At 49.0% G+C, this 23,564-nt stretch overlaps 1 protein-coding gene across 1 annotated transcript in view; it reads left to right on the top strand.

Moving 5' to 3' along the window:
- The window catches only part of LOC121855884 (PDF receptor-like), a 43,149-nt gene that overhangs the window by 1,126 nt on the left and 18,459 nt on the right, over positions 1 to 23,564 (top strand). The window contains exons 2-5 of the mRNA XM_042351053.1: positions 60 to 205; positions 16,388 to 16,488; positions 19,631 to 19,772; positions 23,411 to 23,544. Coding sequence (XP_042206987.1) covers positions 60 to 205; positions 16,388 to 16,488; positions 19,631 to 19,772; positions 23,411 to 23,544 — 523 coding nt within the window. The remainder of the gene's footprint in view (positions 1 to 59; positions 206 to 16,387; positions 16,489 to 19,630; positions 19,773 to 23,410; positions 23,545 to 23,564) is intronic.

Below are 23,564 nucleotides of genomic sequence, written 5' to 3'. Positions count from 1 at the left end.
ACCTCTCATTAATTACTCCCCTTGTCACCTTCTCTCTCTCACCTGCAGAAGTTGCTGAGCGTCACTGCAATGCCGGGGGTATTGGGAGGGCCGGACGCCAGGTGAGGTGTACACGGGAGGCTGGACCAACTACACCACCTGTCTTATACCCGAGATCAGGATACTTATGGATAAACTCTATGCCAAGTCTAAGGAGGATGCCCAGGTGAGTGTTGGGACAGGTGAGGGCTGGGGTGAAGGGGGGCAGGGGAGGGGGAGGTGAAGGTGAGGGGGGCAGAGTGTTGGGACAGGTGAGGCTGGGGTGAAGGAGGGGTAGGTGAAGGAGGGGGAAGGTGAGTGTTGGGACAGGTGAGGCTGGGTGAAGGGGGAGGCAGGGAGGGGAAAGGAAGGAGGGGGGAAGGTGAGTGTTGGGACAGGTGAGGATGCTCAGTTAAGGAGAACGGGTTTTCTAACCCAACTTAACCTTCACCCCACACTCTTCACCCACTCAATTCACACACCCTCAACCCAACACCACACCACCACACATTACCACCTTTCCACCCCAAAACCCCCACCCCAACATTCATCACTGCCACCCACACCTCCAGATAATTAAGACATATTACATAAGCTTCACCTCAGCAGTATACTACAAGCCAAACAATATACTGACTACCGCCCCAGTATTCATAAACCAGGTGAAGAAACATTTACCCTACCCTAACTCCAACTCCCAACCCACCGTAACCCAGCCTAACTTACCCTACCCTAACCTACTGTAACCTAGCCCAACCTACCCTACCCCTAACCCAATCCCAACCTAACCTAACCTACCGTAACCTAACCTAACCTACCTCCTACCCTAACCTACCCTAACCTCCCGTAAACAAACTGATAACCTTAACTTACTCCTAACCTAACCTACCCTAACCTACCCCTAACCTCCCGTAACTTAACCTAACCCAACCTAACCAACCCACAAAATTTACCTTGATCGTCAAAACTTGTTAAATAAAAATCCCAGCTTATATATCTTTTGTTTAATTTGTTAGTTTTGTTTTTGTTAATAAGAGATGAAAAATGACACAGTTTTCAGCCTCGCCACACAGTTTTAAGCTTAACCTCACAGTTTTCAGCTTAGCCTCACAAACACAAGGTATTTTTCACTACACTATGTTATATTTGCTTCTTCCATTATAATTATTGCTTTGTTTCTTCCCTCTTCGTGTTTACAGTCAAACAAACTCCATTGGTTGTTTTTATATATTCACTGCAACAATTGAGAAAAAAAAATAAAAAAAAAATTGAATCTTGGTTTGTGCTAACTTTCCTTCTCTCCAAAAAAAACTAAATTAAACACCTGTGATTTACCTTTAATTAACTGATGAAAAAAAGATATAAATGGAATCTCTATTTTTTTTTTCACGTGTTAAAAATAGTTGACTTGATTTCTATTTAATTTCAAGGTTAAATTTTTATGATAATCTCATGACTTTTTCTCTGTTGTTAAATATAAATAGAGACGAGTAGGATTATAACCATGAGTCTTTTGTTGTTATTTGAGTCTCGGTGAGTCTTAGTGAGTCTGGGTGAGTCTTAGTGTTCTAGTGAGTCTGGGTGAGTCTGGGTGAGTCTGGGGTGAGTCTGGGTGAGTCTGGGTGAGTCTGGGTAAGTCTCGGTGAGTCTGGGTGAGTCTGGGTGAGTCTTAGTGAGTCTAGTGAGCCTGGTGAGGTCTTAGTGAGCTCTGTGAGTCTCGGTGAGTCTGAGTGAGTCTGTGGTGGAGTCTCAGTGAGTCTTTAGTAACTTATGACAACACTGATAGACACTCACAGACAGACACTCACAGACACTCACAACAGACACTCACAGACAGACACTCAACAGACACTCACAGACAGACACTCACAGACAGACACTCACAGACAGACACTACAGACAGACACTCACAGACAGACACTCACAGACAGACAGACACCTCACAGACAGACACTCACAGACAGACACTACAGACAGACACACTCACAGACAGACACTCACAGACAGACACTCACAGACAGACACTACACAATTTACCCCAAACACACTGAACATTTTCTCTTCATAAATTTTAAAAACAGACAAAATTATTATATTATATTAATTTATAAGATTAAATTAAAGTTCAATTTGATGATGTAGACGCGAGCCAGAGAGCCATACTGCAGGTGTGATATTAGACGCGAGCCAGAGAGCCATTACTGTCAGGTGTGATATTAGACGCGAGCCAGAGAGCCATTACTGTCAGGTGTGATATTAGACGCAGCCAGAGCCATTACTGTCAGTGATATTAGACGCGAGCCAGAGAGCCATGACGTCAGGTGGATATTAGACGCAGCCAAGAGCCATTACTGTCAGGTGTGATATTAGACGCGAGCCAGAGCCATTACTGTCAGGTGTGATATTAGACGCGAGCCAGAGAGCCAACCAAAACCCAACCAGTACTGTCAGGTGTGATATTGACGCGAGCCAGACCATTACTGTCAGGTGTGATATTAGACGCGAGCCAGAGATTTCATTACTGTCAGGTGTGATATTAGACGCGAGCCAGAGAGCCATTACTGTCAGGTGTGATATTAGACGCGAGCCAGAGAGCTACTCAGGTGTGATATTAGACGCGAGCCAGAGAGCCATGACTGTCGGGTGTACATTAGACCACCAAACCAACCCAAAAAAACTCGAGCCAGAGAGCCATGACTGTCAGGTGTGATATGACGAGCCAGAGAGCCATGACTGTCAGGTGATATTAGACGCGAGCCAGAGAGCCATGACTGTCAGGTGTAATATTGTGGACGCCTTGACCAGAGAGCCATAACTGTCAGGTGTGATATTAGACGCGAGCCAGAGAGCCATGACTGTCAGGTGTAATATTAGACGCGACCAGAGAGCCATACTGTCAGGTAATATTAGACGCGGATACGCGACTGCCAGGTAAATATTAGACTCGAGCCACATATTCCATGACTGTCAGGTGTGATATTAGACGCGAGCCAAAGCCACCGTCAAGTGTAATATTAGACGCGAGCCGATATCATGACTGTCAGGTGTGATATTAGACGAGCCAGAGAGCCATTACTGTCAGGTGTGATATTAGACGTGAGCCAGAGAGCCATGACTGTCAGGGTGTGATATTGAGACGCGAGCCAGAGAGCCATGACTGTCAGGTGTAATATTAGACGCGAGCCAGAGAGCCATGACTGTCAGGTGTGATATTAGACGCGAGCCAGAGAGCCATGACTGTCAGGGTGTAATATTGGACACGAGCCAGAGAGCCATGACTGTCAGGTGTGACATTAGACGCGAGCCAGAGAGCCATGACTGTCAGGTGTGATATTAGACGCGAGCCAGAGAGCCATGACTGTCAGGTGTGTGATATTAGACGCGAGCCAGAGAGCCATGACTGTCCAGGTGTAATAAGACACGGCAAAGCGACTGCAGATGTGATATTAGACGCGAGCCAGAGAGCCATTACTGTCAGGTGTGATATAGGACGAGCCAGAGGCTACTACTGGCCAGCGTGATATTAGACGCGAGCCAGAGAGCCATGACTGTCAGGTGTAATATTAGACGCGAGCCAGAGCCATTACTGTCAGGTGTGATATTGACCAGAGAGCCATGACTGCCAGGTGTACATTAGACGCGAGCCAGGAGCCATACTGCCAGGTGTGATATTAGACGCGAGCCAGAGAGCCATTACTGTCAGGTGTGATATTAGACGCGAGCCAGAGAGCCATTACTGTCAGGTGTGATATTAGACGCGAGCCAGAGAGCCATGACTGCCGGTGTAATATTAGACGGCAGAGAGCCATGACTGTCAGGTGTAATATTAGACGCGAGCCAGAGAGCCATGACTGTCAGGTGTAATATTAGACGCGAGCCAGAGAGCCATGACTGTCAGGTGTAATATTAGACGCGGAGCCAGAGAGCCATGACTGTCAGGTGTGATATTAGACGCGAGCCAGAGAGCCATCACTGTCAGGTGTGATATTAGACGCCTGCTTTCAGAGAGCCATGACTGTCAGGTGACAGACGAGCCAGAGAGCCATGACTGTCAGGTGTAATATTAGACGCGAGGAAGACAATTATATTATGATATATTCGTCTACCCACATGAATATATTAACTTATGTAATATATATATATAATGGTATTTGACTGTCACTACTGATATATTGGTGCTAGAGTAGAGAGAGAGAGAGAGAGAGAGAGAGAGAGAGAGAGAGATATTTGCTGGTTAGGTTAGGTTAGGTTAGGTTAGGTTAGGTTAGTCAGTGTGTTAGTCCAGGTCGCAGGTTGAGTCAATCCCTGGACAAACACGAGGCTGCCTGAGGGGGTTGGTGTCGCTGTTATGAGTTTACTGAACATCTGAGAGAATGGTTTAGTGTGTGTGTGTGTGTGTGTGTGTGTGTGTGTGTGTGTGTGTGTGTGTGTGTGTGTGTGTGTGTGTGTGTGTGTGGGTGTGTGTGTGGGGTGTGTGGAAGAAAAGGGATGTAAGAGGAAAGAATGGGCAATAAATGATTAGAAAGGCAATAGACGATAAAGAAGGACAGAGAGAGAGAGATAGAAGCAGGTGATAAAAATAAGAATAACGAGAGAGAATAAACAGAACAAAAAGAAAATGATAAAAACAAGAAAAAATTAACATATTTTAAGAATAAATTTAAAATGCGTCTTATGATTGAGATGAAAATAAATTAAAATTGACCCCTTGAGTACGATGACTTGACCCCTTGAGTACGATAACTAACCCCTTGAGTACGATGACTTGACCCTAGTACGATGACTAAACCCTGAGTACGATGAACTTACCCCTTAGTACGATGACTTGAACCCTTGAGTACGATGATTTGACCCTTGAGTACGATGACCTGACCCCTGAGTACGATGACCTAACCCCTTGAGTACGACTGACTTGACCTTGAGTACGATGACCTGACCCCTTGGAGTACGATGACCTAGACTTTGAGTACGATGACTTAACCCTTGAGTACGATGACTTGACCTTGAGCAACGATGACCTAACCCCATAGTACGATGACTTAACCCCTTTAATACATAACTAACCCATGAGTACGATGACCTGACCCCCAGAGTACGATAACCCAACCCATGAATACGATGATTCTAACCCATGAACAATGACGATTACCCCTGAGTACGATGACCAGACCCAGTAACGATACCTTAACCCCCGAGTACGATGACTTAACCCCTTGAATACGATGACATACCCTGAGTACGATGACCTGACCACTATAATACGACTAACTCTAACCCCTTTAGTACGATAACAACACTTGAGTACGATGACTAACCCTTGAGTACAATATCTCACCCTATAAATAACTTAAACTTTACTGCTTATAACCTAACCCCTTTGAGTACGATGACTGACCCTTGAGCACACCCACCTTTGTCCACCAACCCTGAGCATGATGACACTTTTAGCACACCAGGCTTAAATACTCATTTGTGTTTTATTTTTCTAAATACTGTTCTCACTCAGTCCATTAACCTGTGGCACCTCTGTCGTCTCTGTGGTGTGTGTGTGTGGGTGGTGGGTGTGGTGGGTGTGTGTGTGGGTGTGTGTGTGTGTGTGTGTGTGTGTGTGTGTGTGTGTGGGTGTTGTGTGTGTGGGGCGTGTGTGTCCAGCAACCTCATGTATTGAAGGTGAATCTTGCCAGAAAACAGCCATCTGCGTGTCTGTTCGCGTGTCTGCGTGTTCGTTCGTTTGTCTGCCTGTGTGTCTCTCGTCTGTGTGCCTGTCTGCCTGTCTGCCCGTGTGTCCGTCTGCCTGCCTGCCTGCCTGTGTTCCTAACAAAAAAACCTACTCCCAGTCACCACATACTTCTAATACCTGCCCACATTGACAGGGCCGAAACTACTGTAACTACCAAGATAAACACGGTGTTGTAAAGTACACGTATTGCTCACGATTCTTACCCTGCCTCCTGAGGCCGAGGTCATCGAGGCTTTGAACTAATGATGGTTGAACCATCCATTGAAGGCTAGGTTAGGTTAGGCCAGGCCAGGCCAGGCTAGGTTGGTTAGGTTGGTTAGGTTATTCTTTTAGTTATGGCATTAAATTAGACGGGAAAAACTAGAAAGTAGAATCAACAAAAAACAAAAAAAAAACTGCCAGTGAAAAAAATGAGGAAAGAAAGAAAAAGAAATGAAGGAAAAAGAAATTTCCAAAGGAAAGTGTTGAGAAAGTTCAGAGAAAATAAGCCAAATAGAGGATGAAGGAGAGAGAGAGAGGAAGGAGGGAGAGAGGAGACAGGAGAGGTGTGAAACTAGTTAGCAAATTATTAACGTGCGAAAGTAATACTTTTTTTTAAAATTTTATTATTTTGTTTTGTTTTGTGAATGGAAGACTTTCACATGACTCTTGACGACTCTCGGTGATCTTCTGCACGTGACTCTTGACGCTGATGAAGTTATAATTATATAGTTATACCATTGCCGTTCTTAATGACTTTAACTGGCGGCTGAGGCGGACACAGAGGTCATTCCTGTCCTGAGCGCACCCCGGTTCACATCCGCGAGTATCTGCCACCAAGCGGAAGGTGCGACTAATACGACTGTTAGAAGTGTGTGTGTGTGTGTGTGCGTGTGTGTGTGTGTGTGTGTGTGCGTGCGTGTGTGTGGCGAGACCATTACATACCCCGGAAGGACAGACAAAAATAAATAAAAATATAAAATAAAATAAAATATTTCAAGACAAATAAATAAAAGGAAAAGAAAAAATATAAAAGACAAAAATAGAAGAGAATGAATAATAAATAAATAAATAAATAAATAAATAAATAAATACTAATACTAAAATGAATAAAACAGAAAAATACAATTTAATGAGATACACTACCCCTGTTCTGTCGGCATCGAACTCCCCTCACCCTCCACTCCATCTCCACCCACTCATCTCCACTCACCACTCACCCACCCACCTCGGAGATTCCAATATTGAATTTCAGAAAACACATTTATATAACGGCCGCATTATATCACAGGTGTGTATGTTTTGGTGTGTGTATGTCTGGTGTGTGTATGTCTTGGTGTGTGTGTATGTCTTGGTGTGTGTATGTCGGTGTGTATGTCCTGGTGTGTGTGTATGTCGTTTGGTGTGTGCATGTCTTGGTGTGTGTGCATGTCTATGTGTGTATGCTGGTGTGTGTATGTCTTGGTGTGTGTGATGTTCTTGGTGTGTGATGTCTTGGTGTGTGTGTGCTGTCTTGGTGTGTGTGCATGTCTGGTATGTGTGTATGTTCTTATGTGTGCATGTCCTGGTGCGACGTCCTGCGTGTGTATGTCCTGGTGGCATGTCCTGGCGTGCGTATGTCCTGGTGCGCGGGATGTCCTGCGTGTGTATGTCCTGGCGTGTGTATGTCTTGCGTGTGGCTGTCTGCAGTGCGGTTGTCTCTTGCGTGTGCATGTCCGTGCAGGTGTACACCTGCGTGTGCATGTCTCTGGCGTGTGTGCATGTCCTGGTGTGCATGTCCTGGTGTGTGTGTGCATGTCCTGGTGTGTGTGCATGTCTGTGTGTGTATGTCTTGGTGTGTGTGTGCATGTCTCTGTGTGTGTGCATGTCTCTTGGTGTGTGTGTGTGTCCTGGTGTGTGTGTGCATGTCTGGTGTGTGTATGTCCTGGTGTGTGTATGTCTTGGTGTGTGTATGTCCTTGGTGTGTGCATGTCTTGGTGTGTGTGTATGTCCTTGTGTGTGCTGTCTTGGTGTGTGTGTGTATGTCTTGGTGTGTGTATGTCCTTAGTGTGTGTATGTCCTATGTGTGTGTATGTCCTGGTGTGTGTGTGATGTCCTGTGTGTGCATGTCCTGGTGTGTGTGCATGTCTCTGTGTGTATGTCCTTGGTGTGTGTGTATGTCCTGTGTGTGTATGTCTTGGGTGTGTGTGTATGTCCTGTGTGTGCATGTCCTGGTGTGTGTGTCCTGGCGTGCGTATGTCCTGGCGTGTGCGTGCATGTCCTGGTGTGTGTGCACGTCCTGCGTGCGTATGTCCTGGCGTGGGTGCATGTCCCGGCGTGCATGTCCTGCGTGTGTGCATGTCCTGGCGTGTGTGCATGTCCTGGTGCGTGCATGTCCTGGTGTGTGCATGTCCCGGTGTGTGTGTATGTCCTGGTGTGTGTATGTCCTGGTGTGTGTGCATCCTGCGTGTGCATGTCCTATGCGTGCATGTCCTGGTGTGTGCATGTCCTGGTGTGTGCATGTCCTGGTGTGTGTACATGTCTTGGTGTGTGTGATGTCCTGGTGTGTGCATGTCTTGGTGTGTGCATGTCCGGTGTGTATGTCTTGGTGTGTGTATGTCCTGGTGTGTGTGATGTCCTGGTGTGTATGTCTTGGTGCGTGTGTGGATGTCTTGGTGTGTGCATGTCCTGGTGTGTGGTATGTCCGGTGTGTGTGCATGTCCTGGTGTGTGATGTCCCGGGTGTGCGTATGTCCCATGTGTGTATGTCCTGCGTGTGTGTACGTCCTGCGTGCGGCACGTCCTGTGTGTGCATGTCCTGGTGCGGGCACGTCCTGGCGTGTGCATGTCCTGGTGTGTGTGCATGTCCTGGTGCGTGTGCATGTCCTGGTGTGCATGTCCTGGCGTGTGTGCATGTCCTGGTGGCATGTCCTGGTGTGTGTGCATGTCCTGGTGCAAGTCCTGGTGCGTGTGCATGTCCTGGTGTGCATGTCCTTGTGTGCATGTCCCTGTGTGTGCATGTCCTGGTGTGCATGTCCTGGTGTGTGTATGTCCTGGTGTGTGTGTATGTCCTGGTGTGTGTGTGCATGTCCTGGTGTGTGTGGCATGTCCTGGTGTGCATGTCCTGCGTGTGTGCATGTCCTGGTGTGTGTGCATGTCCTGGTGTGTATGTCCTGGTGTGTGTGCATGTCCTGGTGTGCATAGTCTTGGTGTGTGTGTATGTCCTGGTGTGTGTGCATGTCCTATGTGCGGGCATGTCCTGGTGTGTGGATGTCCTGTTGTGTGTATGTCCTGGTGCGTGTGTATGTCCTGGTGCGTGTGTGTGCATGTCCTGTGCGCATATGTCCTGGGTGTGTGTGGCATGTCTTGGTGTGTGTGTGGCTGTCCGGTGTGTGTGCATGTCCTGGTGTGTGCATGTCCTGGTGTGTGTATGTCCTGGTGTGTGTGTGTGCATGTCCTGGTGTGCATGTCCTATGTGTGTGCATGTCTGGTGTGTGTGTATGTCCTTGGTGTGTATGTCCTGGTGTGTGCATGTCCTTGGTGTGTGTGTGTGTCTTGCTGTGGCATGTCCTGGTGTGTGTATGTCCTTGCGTGTGCATGTCCTGGTGTGTGCATGTCCTGGTGTGTGCATGTCTGGTGTGTGTATGTCTTGGTGTGTGTGCATGTCCTTGGTGTGTGTGGGCATGTCCTGTGTGTGCATGTCCTGGGTGTGTGGCTGTCCTGGGTGTGTGTGTATGCCCTGGCGTGTGTGCATGTCCCATGCGTGCATGTCCTGGCGTGTGCGTATGTCCCATGCGTGTGCATGTCCTGGCGTGTGCATGTCCTGGTGCGTGCATGTCCCGCGCGTGTGCAGGTCCTGGCGTGTGTACGTCCGGCGTGCGTGCACGTCCGGTGTGCGCTGCATGTCCCGGTGCGTGCGCACTGTCCTGCGTGCAGGTATGTCCTGGCGCAGGCATGTCCTGTGTGTATGTCCTGGCGTGCATGTCCTGGCGTGCGTACGTCCTGGCGTGTGCGCATGTCCCTGGGGTGTGCATGTCCTGGTGCGTGCATGTCCTGCGTGCGTATGTCCCGGCGTGTGTATGTCCTGGTGCGCATGTCCTGGCGTGCATGTCCGGTGTGCATGTCCTGCGTGCGTGTATGTCCTGGTGCGTGTATGTCCTGGTGCAGTGTGTATGTCCTGCGTGTGCATGTGTCCTGGCGTGCGTGGATGTCCCGGCGTGCGCATGTCCTGGCGCGTGCGTATTGTCCTGCGTGCATGTCCTGGCGTGCGTGTATGTCCTGCGTGTGCGTCCCTGCGTGCGTACGTCCCGGTGTGCGTATGTCCTGGTGCGTGCACGTCCTGGCGTGCGTATGTCCCAGTGTGCATGTCCCTGGCGCGTGCGTATGTCCTGCGTGCGCGGGCATGTCCTGCGTGCATGTCCTGCGTACGTCCTGCGTGCGTACGTCCTGGCGTGCGCATGTCCTGCGTGTGCGCATGTCCTGGGTGGCTGTCCTGGCGTGCGTGTACGTCCTGCGTGTGTGCATGTCCTGCGTATGTCCTGGTGTGCATGGTCCTGCGTGCGTGGACGCCTGCGTGTATGTCCTGCGTGTGCGCATGTCCTGCGTGTGTCGTCCTGGCGTGCGTGTACGTCCTGGCGTGCGTATGTCCTGGTGCGCATACGTCCTGGCGTGCGACGTCCTGGCGCGTGTACGTCCTGGTGCGTATGTCCCCAGCGTGCGTGCATGTCCTGGCGTGCGTGCATGTCCTGCGTGCGGGCATGTCTGGCGTGCGTGTGCTGTCCTGGCGTGCGTGCAGTCCCAGTGCGGTGTCCTGGCGTGCGGCATGTCCGGTGCGCGCATGTCCTGGTGTGCATGTCCTGGTGTGTGCCATGTCCCGCGTGTGTGGCATGTCCGGCGCGCGTCCTGCGCATGTCCTGGTGCGCGTGCATGTCCTGGTGCGTGTGCATGTCCTGGCGTGCGTATGTCCTGGTGCGTATGTCCTGGTGCGTGCATGTCCGGTGCGTGCGTACGTCCTGGTGCGTGCATGTCCTGTGCGTGTGCGTCCTGCGTGTGCATGTGTCCTGCGTGTGTATGTCCGTGGTGTGCATGTCCTGGTGCGTGTGTACGTCCTGCGTGCGCACTGTCCTGCGTGCATGTCCTGGTGCGTGCGGCATGTCCTGGTGCGTGGCATGTCCTGTGTGTGTGTATGTCCTGGTGCAGTGTATGTCCTGGTGTGTGTGCATGTCCTGGTGTGTGTGTGCATGTCCTGCTGGTGTGTGTCATGTCCTGGTGTGTGCATGTCTCTTGGTGTGTGTGTGCACATCCTGGTGTGTGTGTGTGCATGTCCTTGGTGTGTGTGCATGTCCTGGTGTGTGTGTGTGCATGTCCTGGTGTGTGTGTGCATGTCCTGGGTGTGTGCATGTCCTGGTGTGTGTATGTCCTGGTGTGCATACAAACTGGTGTGTGCATGTCCTGGTGTGTGTGCATGTCCTGGTGTGTGTGTGCATGTCCTGGTGTGTGCATGTCCTGGTGTGTGTGCATGTCTTGGTGTGTGTGCATGTCTGTGTGTGTATGTCCTGGTGTGTGCATGTCTTGCGTGTGGGCATAGTCCTGGTGTGTGTGCATGTCCTGGTGTGTGGCATGTCCTGGTGTGTGTGGGTATGTCCTTGGTGTGTGCGTATGTCCTGGCGTGTGCATGTCCTGGTGCGTGTATGTCCTGGTGTGTGCATGTCCTGGTGCGTGTATGTCCGGCGTGCACGTCCCGCGTGCGCATGTCCTGCGTGCGTGCATGTCCTGGCGTGCGTACGTCCTGCGTGTGCATACGTCCTGGTGTGCGGCACTGTCCTGGCGTGCGCATGTCCTGCGTGCGTACGTCCTGGTGTGTGCATGTCCTGGCGGTGCGGCATGTCCGGCGCGGTGTGCATGTCCGGTGCACGTCCTGGCGTGCATGTCCTGGTGCGTGCGTACGTCCTGGCGTGCGCACGTCCTGTGTGCGTGCATGTCCTGGTGTGCGTACGTCCTGCGTGTGCGTATGTCCTGCGTGGCATGTCCTGGCGGTGCATGTCCGGTGTGCGTACGTCCTGCGTGTGCATGTCCTGGTGCGTGTGTACGTCGGCGTGCGTATGTCCCGGCGTGCGTACGTCCTGCGTGCGTAGGTCCTTGCGTGCGTGCACGTCCCAGTGCACGTCCTGGCGTGCGTGACGTCCTGCGGCATGTCCCGGCGCGTGCATGTCCTGGTGCGTGCATGTCCTGGTGGTGTGCATGTCCCGGCGTGGTGTACGTCCTGCGTGCGCATGTCCCTGGCGTGCGTGCACGTCCTGCGTGCGTGCAACCTGGCGTGCGTGCGACGTCCGGTGTGCGTATGTCCTGCGTGCGTGCATGTCCTGGTGCGTGTGCATGTCCTGGCGTGCGGTATGTCCTGGTGTGCGCATGTCCTGGCGGTGCATGTCTTGTGTGCGTATGTCCCGGTGCGTGCGTACGTCCTGGCGTGCGCACGTCCTGGTGCGCATGTCCTGCGTGCATGTCCTGCGTGCGTGCACGTCCCAGTGTGTGCATGTCCTGGCGTGCGTGCATGTCCTGGCGTGCGTGCATGTCCTGGCGTGCGGCATGTCCTGGTGCGTGCATGTCCTGCGTGCGTGCATGTCCAGCGTGTGATACGTCCTGGTGGTGTGTGCATGTCCTGGTGTGTGTGCATGTCCTGGCGTGCATGTCCTGGCGTGTGTGTACGTCCTGCGTGTGCGTGCATGTCTGCGTGGTACGTCCGGCGTGCGTACGTCCTGGCGTGTACGTCCCTGGCGGTGTGTACGTCCCGGCGTGCGCGGCACGTCCTGGCGTGCGGCATGTCCCATGCGTGTGCACGTCCTGCGTGTGCATGTCCTGGTGTGCGTGCATGTCCTGGGTGGTGCGCATGTCCTGGCGTGGGCATGTCCTGGTGCGTGCGGCATGTCCTTATGCGAAGTACGTCCTGCGCGTAATGTCCCGGTGCGTGCATGTCCTGGTGCGTGTACGTCCTGGCGTGTGCATGTCCTGGTGCAGTGTATGTCCTGCGTGTATGTCCTGCGTGCGCGGCATGTCCTGGTGCGTGCATGTCCTGCGTGCATGTCCTGGTGCGTGTGCATGTCCTGGCGTGTGCATGTCCTGGCGTGTGTGCATGTCCTGGCGTGCGGCATGTCCTGGTGTGTGCATGTCCTGCGTGTGCATGTCCTGGTGCGTGCATGTCTTGGTGTGTACGTCCTGCGTGCGGGCATGTCTTGGTGCGGCATGTCCTGCGTGTGTGTGCATGTCCTGGCGTGTGCGTCCTGGTGCGTGTGTACGTCCTGGCGTGTGCGATGTCCTGGTGCGTGCATGTCCTGCGTGCATGTCCTGGCGTGCGTGCATGTCCTGGTGTGTGCGTATGTCCTGGCGTGTGGTATGTCCTTGCGTGTATGTCCTGGTGTGTGTGTATGTCCGGTGTGCGTGCATGTCCGGCGTGCGTGTATGTCTTGGTGTGTGTGCATGTCCTGGGTGTGTGCATGTCCTGGTGTGCATGTCCCAGTGTGTGCATGTCCTGCGTGCATGTCCTGGTGCGTGTGTACGTCCTGGTGTGTGCATAACCCCGGTGTGTGTATGTCCCGGCGTGCATGTCCTGCGTGTGTGCACATCCTGGTGTGCATGTCCTGGTGTGGTGCATGTCCCTGGTGTGCAGTCCGGCGTGGTGACGTCCCGCGTGCGCATGTCCTGGCGTGCGTGCGTATGTCCTGCGTGCGCACGCGGTCCTGGTGTGTGCATGTCCTGGTGTGTGCATGTCCCGTGGTGTGTGTGTATGTCCTGGTGTGTGCATGTCCTGGTGTGTGGCATGTCCCTGGCGTGGCATGTCCTGGTGCGTACGTCCTTGCGTGCGTCCGGCGTGTGTGTATGTCCTGGTGCGTGTATGTCCTGCGTGTGCATGTCCTGGCGTGCGCTGTCCGCGGTGTGCGGCATGTCCTGGTGTGCATGTCCTGGTGCGTGTGTATGTCCTGGTGTGTGTGTATGTCCCTGTGTGTGTACTGTCTTGCGTGCATGTCCTGGTGCGCATGTCCTGGTGTGCGTATGTCCTGTGTGATGTCCTGCGTGTGTGTATGTCCTGGTGTGTGCATGTCCTGGTGGTGTGCATGTCCTGGTGTGCATGTCCTTGTGTGTGTGTATGTCCTGGGTGTGCGGCATGTCCTGGTGTGGTGCATGTCCTGGTGTGGGCATGTCCTGCGTGTGTGCATGTCCTGGTGTGTGCATGTCCTGCGTGTGCATGTCCTGGTGTGTATGTCCTGGGTGTGTGTGCATGTCCTGGTGTGTGTGCATGTCCTTGGTGCATGTCCTGGTGTGTGTGTATGTCCTGGTGTGTATGTCCTGTGTGTGTGCATGTCCTGCGTGTGTGTATGTCCGAGTGTGTGGCATGTCCTGGTGTGGGCATGTCCTGTGTGTGTATGTCCTGGTGTGTGTATGTCCTGGTGCGTGTCCTGGTGTGTGGCATGTCCCATGGTGTGTGTCCTGGTGTGGCTGTCCGGTGTGTGTGCATGTCGTATGTGTGCATGTCTTGTGTGTGTATGTCCTGGTGTGTAATGTCCTGGTGTGTGTATGTCCGTGTGTGTGTATGTCCTGGTGTGTGTAGTCCTCGGTGTGGATGTCTGTGTATCCTTGCGTGTGCGCGTCCTGGTGTGTACGTCCTGGTGTGCGTGCATGTCCTGGTGTGTGTATGTCCTGGTGTGCGTGTATGTCCTGGTGTGTGCATGTCTTGGTGTGTGTATGTCTTGGTGTGTGTGTAGTCCTGGGTGGTCTGGTTTCGGGTGGTGCCGTATGTCTGGTGGGTGGTATCCTGGAGTCGTGGCATGTCTGGTGTGCATGTCCTGGTGCGTGCATGTCCGGTGTGTGTGCGTGCGTAGTCCTGTGTGCATGTCCTGGTGTGTGTAATCCTATGTGTATGTCTTGGTGTGTGTGTATGTCTTGGTGTGTATGTCTTGGTGTGTGTATGTCTTGGTGTGTGTGTATGTCTTGGTGTGTGTATGTCTTGGTGTGTATAGATGCCTGTCGTCATTTTGTGTTTGTAAGTCGATCATCTTACTGGATTGGGTGGGTATGTATGTATGTATGTATGTATGTATGTATGTATGTATGTATGTATGTATGTATGTATACCCCTAAAATAAACTGGCCTTAATACATCACTTCGCTACATAATACACACAACTGTCTCCTTAACTCACCTATAAACCCTCAAGTAATCCACAACACACACACTATGAATCTTTATCTCCATAAACTCTATAAATCCTTTCCTAAGTGAAGGATTTACCAGGATTTACAAGGGTTTACGGAAAAAGTTTTAGTGTACAGAAAAGACAATTTTGATTCAGGGGAGGAATTCATCTTGTCGTAATCGTTGTCTTCCCTGTTGTCTTTCATTGTCTTCCCTGTTGTCTTCTCGTTGTCTTCCTCGTTGTTCTCTCTTGTTGTCTTCTCGTTGTCTTCCCTTGCTGGTTCTTCCTCGTCGTCTTCTCTCGTTGTCTTCCCCGTTGTCTTCCTCGTTGTCTTCTCGTTGTCTTCCTTGTCTTCCCCTTGCTGTCTTCCCTTCGTTGTCTTCTCCCTGTTGTCTTCTTGCTTGTCTTCCTCGTTGTCTTCCCTGTTGTCTTCCTGTTGTCTTCCTCGTCGTCTTGTCGTCGTTTTCGTTGTCTTCCTCGTTGTCTTCCTGTTGTCTTCTCGTCGTCTTCTCAGTTGTCTCCTCGTTGTCTCTCGTTGTCTTCCTCGTTGTCTTCTCGTTGTCTCTCTCGTTGTCTTCCCTCGTTGTCTTCCTCGTTGTCTTCCTCGTTGTCTTCCTGTCATCAAGGGATACTTCGAGCAGCAACCTCGCTCTTAAACAATTGACCCGAAGAGGAGGGTAGACACTAACAGTCCAGTCTTACCCTCGAGGGCCTACAGTGGTGGTGGTGGTGGTAGTGGTGGTACAGGGTGGTGGTGGTACAGTGGTGGTGGTGGTGGTGTGGTGGTACAGTGGTGGTGGTGGTGGTGGTACAGTGGGTGGTGGTGGTGGTGGTACAGAGTGGTGGTGGTGGTGTGGTACAGTGGTGGTGGTGGTGGGTGGTAATGGTGATACAGTGATGGTAATGGTTTATTAGTTTAGCTAGTTAATTTAGTTTAGGTCAAGGTTAGATCAGGTCAGGTTAGGTTAGTTTAGTTTAGTTTATGTCAGGTTAGGTGAAATGTAATCATTTAATTACCAAAAAACAATAAAAACATCATTTCTGTTAATTAATTTACCCCCCAAAATACAAATAAATAAAATAGAAAATTAATTGATAAAAAATATATATTTCCTTAAAACCTCACCTAACACACACCTGAGTTCCTACCTGGCTGTCTTATTAACTCACCCACCTGCCTTGTGGGGTGGGTGGTTAGTTTGTTAATGTACAGTGGTTTTTGTCGATTGTTGACACACTACTAACCACGTGTTATTGTGACAACTACTAACCACGTGTTATTGTTGACACACTACTAACCACGTGTTATTGTTGACACACTACTAACCACGTGTTATTGTTGACACACTACTAACCACGTGTTATTGTTGACTCACTACTAACCACGTGTTATTGTTGACACACTACTAACCACGTGTTATTGTTGACACACTACTAACCACGTGTTATTGTTGACACTACTAACCACGTGTTATTGTTGACAGTTGAAGCTACAAGTGGCTGAGGTGAGCCGAGTGATAGAGACAGTGGGTCTCTCTCTCTCCCTGGCGTCCATCCTCGTCTCTCTCATATTCTCTTACTTCAGGTGAGTGACTCTCTCTCTCTCTCTCTCTCTCTCTCTCTCTCTCATACATACATACTACATACATACATACATACATACATACATACATACATACATACATACAATGGTAGGCATTGAACTAGCATGAGTGAATTTATACTTAGCTAAATTACATGGTGGAGAGTGTAGCAGCATAAGGACTGGTGTAAGGCTCTTCAACACACAGACCCGACACACTCAGCCGAGCCACTTAACCTACAGATAAAAGTGCGTCTGTTGTGTAAGGAGTGTCACTATACTTACTTGTTGAACGTGTGTGTGTGTAAGTCTCTCTTTCTCGTTGCCCTTCCTTCCTTCCTTCCTTCCAACGTCACTACCATTCCTTCCACCTCTCTTCCTCACAACCTCCTCCTCCTTTCCCATCCAACCTCCTTCCCTCCTTCCCTCCTTCCTTCCTTCCTTCCTTCTCTCCTTCCCTCCCGCTGAAGAGACAACTCCCTCACAGAGCTCCTTCTACAGACAAATGTGAACAAATAGTCACATATATAACATAGAGTTTAATGTTATCATGTAGAGTTCATAACATGTTTAGTTAACGTGTGTATAGTGGAGTGAATGGCGTAATATTGAACACTAATGAACAGTGAACATAGTGGATGGCGTAATATTGAACAGTAATGAACAGTGATGTGCAAATTGTACATGTACTCTACCTGTACTACACTATAAGGAAGGATAATAGAGTACTCTCAGCTGTACTTCACAAGGACTCAGTGTACATCAGTAATAAGTACAACGATGTTTACACTGCAGCTCTGAACTGTACATCACAGGCCAATAAGTGGAGGAGAACCTGACCAAGTGATCAACATAACCTGACCAAGTGATCAACATAACCTGACCAAGTGATCAACATATGACCAAGTGATCAACATAACCTGACCAAGTGATCAACATAACCTGACCAAGTGATCAACATAACCTGACCAAGTGATCAACATAACCTGACGAAGTGATCAACATAACCTGACCAAGTGATCAACATAACCTGACGAAAGAATCAAAATAACCTGACGAAGTTATCTCACTATACCTATTATATCCAGGTCGTGAGGAAGAGATGGTGTCGAGCGAGATACAATAGAGGGCGGGGGGAGGGGGGTGTAGGAGGGGTAGGGGGAGGAAGGTAGAGGGGGAGAACGAACAGCTAGTAGTAGTAGTAGTAGTAGTAGTAGTAGTAGTAGTAAACCGTAGCTACTTGGTGAAAATTTGGTATTCATGGTGAGCGTCTGGCAGGACTAACTTGAGCGAGGTTCTCGACCTTGACTCAGACAGAGCTGGGGCGACGTCTTCAAAGGGGTAGCGGGGCCCAGTGGTACAGTGTCGTCTGCATCTACTCAAGGTGTGTTTGATAGATCTCTAGACCAGGGAGACGATTATTATTCATGTACAGGGACAGCGAAGAGAGATCAGGCCCGTGAATAGAAGAAGGTCAGACCCGTGAATAAGAGGTCAGGCCCGTGAATAGAAGGTCAGGTTTGTGAATAGAGAGGTCAGGCCCGTGAATAGAGGTCAGGCCGTGAATAGAGGTCGGGCCCGTGAATAGAGAGGTCAGGCCGTAATGGGGATCTCAAGGTTTGAATAGAGATTAGGGTTTTTTTGTGAATAGAGGTCCTAGTGAATAGGAGGTCAGGCCGTGAATAGAGAGGTCAGGTTTGGCCAGATAGAGGTCAGGTTTGTGAATAGAGGTCAGGTTTGTGAATAGAGGGTCAGACCCGTGAATAAGGAGATAGAAGCCCGTGAATAGAGGTCAGGCCCGTGAATGAAGGTCAGGCCGTGAATAGAGGTCAGGTTTGTGAATAGACAGGTCAGGTTTGTGGAGAATAGAGAGGTCAGGCCCGTGAATAGAGGTCGGGTTTGTGAATAGAGGTCAGGCCCGCGAATGAGGAGTCAGTACGTGAATGCATCAGGCCCGTGAATACAGAGGTCAGGCCCGTGAATACAGAGGTCAGACCCACGAATACAGAGGTCAGGCCCGTGAATACAGAGGTCAAACCCACGAATAGGGAGATCAGTATTAAGGGAATTAAACAAAGACAGAGAAATAGAGAGAATAAAAGAGATTGAGAGAAAACCCCAAACAAAATTAAAAACCGGTTTTTTTTCCCGCAAGATCAGTCCATATTAATTTTGGGTTCTTGTTTTTCGTCTCAGTATTTTTATTGACAATGGTAGACTATGAATAAACCTCTTTATCACTTTATCACACAGTAAACTAATTGTCCAATGGTCTGCAGAGAGAGAGAGAGAGAGAGAGAGAGAGAGAGAGAGAGAGAGACTGACTACACCTCCCTTAAAATTGTTCAAAAATTGGCATGTTGTTTTTATACCCAATTACGAGATGAAAACAAAAATCGATGACTATTTTTTACTAAAAACATCAGCCCAGGTACATGACCACAGTAGGTTGTTGTATGGTGTTTTATAGAGCTATCAATTACGTGGTTTGAATATCTCTCTCTCTCTCTCTCTCTCTCTCTCTCTCTCTCTTTAAAGGACCATTATATAAAAAAATTATTTGTATAAAAGGTTTAGTGACATGAAAGCAATTTGTGGTATATAGTTCAATGTATGTGTGTGTGTGTGTGTGTGTGTGTGTGTGTGTGTGTGTGTGTGTGTGTGTGTGTGTGTGTGTGTGGTACTATACTATCACCATATCACCACCATAACCCTACTATCTACCACTATCACCAGGTTATCTCTCTCACCAGGTTATCTCTCTCACCAGGTTATCTCTCTCTCACCAGGTTATCTCTCACCAGGTTATCTCTCTCACCAGGTTATCTCTCTCCTGGGTTATCTCTCTCACCAGGTTATCTCTCTCACCAGGTTACCTCTCTCACCAGGTTATCTCTCTCACCAGGTTATCTCTCTCACCAGGTTATCTCTCTCACCAGGTTATCTCTCTCACCAGGTTATCTCTCTCACCAGGTTACCTCTCTCACCAGGTTATCTCTCTCACCAGGTTATCTCTCTCTCACCAGGTTATCTCTCTCACCAGGTTATCTCTCTCACCAGGTTATCTCTCTCACCAGGTTATCTCTCTCACCAGGTTATCTCTCTCACCAGGTTATCTCTCTCACCAGGTTATCTCTCTCACCAGGTCACTCCGTAACAACAGGACCAGGATGCACTTCAACTTGTTCGTGGCCATGATGATTCAACTGGTGGTGAGGCTGACACTATACATTGACCAGTACGTGACCCGGAAGACAGAGCAGAGGTCAACAGGCATAGATAACACGGTCAGTAGTGGGTGGGGTGGGTGGGTGGGTGGAGAGAGAAAGAGAGAGATAATGAACAATATCTTCGCCAAGTCTGAAATGTATATCAAATTATCATAACGACAGTCCTTAATCTGATTGGTTAGAGCGGAAAGGTGATTGGTGGAGCGATACACGTCATTGGTGGTCGAGTCATGTGATTGGTGGTGGAGCGATACACGTCATTGGTGATCGAGTCTTGTGATTGGTGGAGATTCACGTTAGGTCAGTTGATCTAAGAGTCTGATTGGAGGAGACGGAATTGACAGGTATACAATAGATTAGAGTGAGATTAGATTTTCCCATAGGAGAGAGAGAGAGTGGGGGGGGCCACCCTCCCTCACTGTCTCCCTCCCTCGTTAGCTAATCCTCACCTTGCTCGTTAACTCTCCCTTATTATCCCACCCACCCACCCACCCACCCCTACCAAATTCACCCCCACCCACTCACCCACCCGCAGGCCCCACACGCTCACCCACCCACCAGGGCCCACTCACCACCACCGACCATTGTGCTGGGTCACGCTCGCCTCTCGTCGATCCTCTAAAATCAACGAATTTGCGAGATGGAGAGAAGAGTTTTATTAAATTATCTCACCTTCTTCTTCTTCTTCTTCTTCTTCTTCTTCTTCTTTCTTCTTATTCTTCTTCTTCTTCCTCTTTTCTCCTCCTTCTTCTTCCCCTCTCCCTCTTCTTTCTCCTCTCTCTTCTTCCTTCTTCCTCATCCTTCTTCTTCCTCCTTCCATCCTTCTCCTCACTTCTCCTTACATCTTCTCTCCACTCCTTCCCTATCCCCTTCCTCCCTACCTCCTTCCTTTCCTTCTCTACGTCCTCTTTCCCTTCCTCCGTCCCTCTTTCCTCCTTCCTTCCTTCCTTCCTTCCTCCTCTTCCTCTGTCCTCCTCCTTTCACTTCTTCCTTCCTATCCTCATCCTCCTCCTTCTTACCCCTTCTCCCCCTCCCCCCTCCCTTCTCCCCTCCCTACCCTCCCTACCCCCCAGCACTAGACCTCCTTCCCCTCCCCTTGACACTCAAGATTTTCTCCAAGACAGACAAAAAAATATATATATCAGAAAAAATAAAAAATTACATTTAAGTTTTGAGTTTATTTTATTTATTTTTGCATTTACAAATTAATTATCCACTGTTTGTATTTTTATGTATTTCTACATAGCAGTTTTTTTATTGTATTTTGTATTCTGATGTATAAGTTTTAATGCCTGTATTTAGTTACGTTGTTGTATTTTGTTGTATAAAGTTCAGTATTCAGTATTTTTTTTCTTATATGAAGTTTTAATTGTATGCAGTGAACTCTCTATTAAAGACACAGACAGACAGACGAACAGACAGACAGACAGACAGCAGACAGACAGACAGACAGACGAACGAGCGAGCAGACAGACAGACGAACGAACAGAACAGACAGAACAGACAGACACAGACAGACAGACGAACGGACAGACAGACGAACAGACAGACAGCAGACGAACCGGAAAAGCGACCAGAACCAGACAGACAGACAGACGGGCAGACAGACAGACAGACAGACAGACAGGCAGGCAGACAGGCAGACAGACAGACAGACAGACAGAGGGGGAAATGTAAAGATGGAAGGAAAATATGTCCCAGTTCTAATAGGTCCCAGTTCTAATAGGTCCCAGTTCTAATAGGTCACAGTTCTAATAGGTCACAGTTCTAATAGCCCCCATTATCCCCATTAGGATCAAGCACCAGTGTTAATGGTTAGTTTAAAGGTTGAAGTGTCGTTTACCTGTTAGGTTTGGTGAGCCCATTCAACCAATCACACGCCTTTGACCAGTCGGTAACCAAACTCCCCCCCATCTCCCCCCCCTCCCCCCCAAAGGCTTTTAGATGCAGTTCACAGAGGATTGAGGAGGGTGTTTGAAGTAACGTAGTCAGCTTGTTTGGGAGGTAGAGGGGGGAGGGAGGAGGAGGAGGGTATTAGGAGAGAGAGGGAGGAGTAGAGGAGGTGGGGAGGGAAGGGGGAGAGGGAGGAGGAGTGGGGAGGGGGTTAAAGATAAAGGTAGGGAGGTGTGGGGAGGTTAAGGGGGGAGGGGAGGTGGGGAGGAGATGGGGTAGGAGGAGGAGGAAGGGAGCTAGTAGGAGGAGGAAGAGGTTGGAGGGGAGAAGAGGAGGTAGAGGAGAGGTCATGGGTGAAGGGTATCGTGGTGACCTCGACTGACCTTTGTAAGAGTCAACACCTTACCTGTTGTGTCTCACCTGTGTTTAATTAAGTGTATCTCACTTAACCTAACCTCTCACCTTACCTTACCTTATCTTACCTGTCACTTCGCCTAACTTCATATCACTTCCCTTATCCTCATCTCACTTCATCTCACTTCATCTCACTTCATCTCACCTTCACTACACTTCCCTTACATTCCTCCTCTTCTTTCCTCTTCCTCCACACACACACACACACACACACACACACACAAACCATGCAATTGCCAACCTAACCTAACCTAACCAAACCTAACCTAACCAAACCTAACCTAACCAAACCTAACCTAACCTAACCTAACCTAACCTAACCTAACCTAACCTAACCTAACCTAACCTAACCTAACCTCCTAAAAATAACAGAAAACGGAATAAAACAGGACTACATATTGCCCGTTGAGAACATAATTTATTCAGAAAAAGCAATTCAGATTTTTACACACTGAGGGACACAGAGGTAAGGAGTGTGTGGAACAGAGATTACATTTCCTTCCCCACGAAAAGGAAAAAACAAACTTTGAACATTTATAGTAGTTTGAGTAAGAGTTATGTAAAAGTTTCAGTAAAAGTGTCAATAAAAGTTTCCGTCAAAGTTTCAATAATAATTTCAATCAAAGTTTAAGTAAAGTTTCTAATAAAAGTTTCAATACAAGCTTCAGTCAAAGTTTCAATCAAAGTTTCAGTAAAAGTTTCAATACAAGCTTCAGTCAAAGTTTCAATCAAAGTTTCAGTAAAAGTTTCAATACAAGCTTCAGTCAAAGTTTCAATCAAAGTTTCAGTAAAAGTTTCAATACAAGCTTCCGTCAAAGTTTCAATAATAATTTCAATCAAAGTTTAAGTAAAGTTTCTAATAAAAGGTTCAATACAAGCTTCAGTCAAAGTTTCAATCAAAGTTTCAGTAAAAGTAGAATGTTACTTTGATTAGGTACAGGTAACGTAAAGTGCTATATCAAGTCAAAATAAGTTTCATCACAGGTAGGTCTGACGAATTACCAAATGATCAAAACGGAGCCTGATGTCTCGATAGTGTTGTCAAAATCATTCGTTCATTGTGTCAAATACCCCAGATATACCCCAGATATACCCCAGATAATACCCCAGATTACTATACCCCAGATATACCCCAGATATACCCCAGATACCCCAGATATACCCCAGATACCCCAGATATACCCCAGATACCCCAGATATACCCCAGATAACTCCAGATATACCCCAGATATACCCCAGATATACCCAGATATATCCCAGATACCCGATAAACTCAGATACCCAGATATACCCCAGATTAACCCTAGATACCCCAGATATACCCCAGATATACCCCAGATACCCCAGATATACCCCAGATATAACTAATATACACTCTCTTCCCTCAGCCTGTGTTGTGTGAGGTGTTCTACGTGTTGATGGAGTACGCTAGGACGGCCATGTTCCTGTGGATGTTTATAGAAGGACATTACCTCAACAGTATGCTGACTGTGGCAGTGTTTACTGACCAGCCCAACCACACGTGAGTAATGGAGAGAGAGA

Source organism: Homarus americanus, unplaced genomic scaffold (genome assembly GCF_018991925.1).
Source record: "Homarus americanus isolate GMGI-L3 unplaced genomic scaffold, GMGI_Hamer_2.0 scaffold14873, whole genome shotgun sequence".
NCBI lineage: Eukaryota > Metazoa > Arthropoda > Malacostraca > Decapoda > Nephropidae > Homarus > Homarus americanus.
The sequence above is the reverse complement of the archived record's forward strand: the minus strand, read 5'-3'. Positions and strand labels throughout refer to the sequence as shown.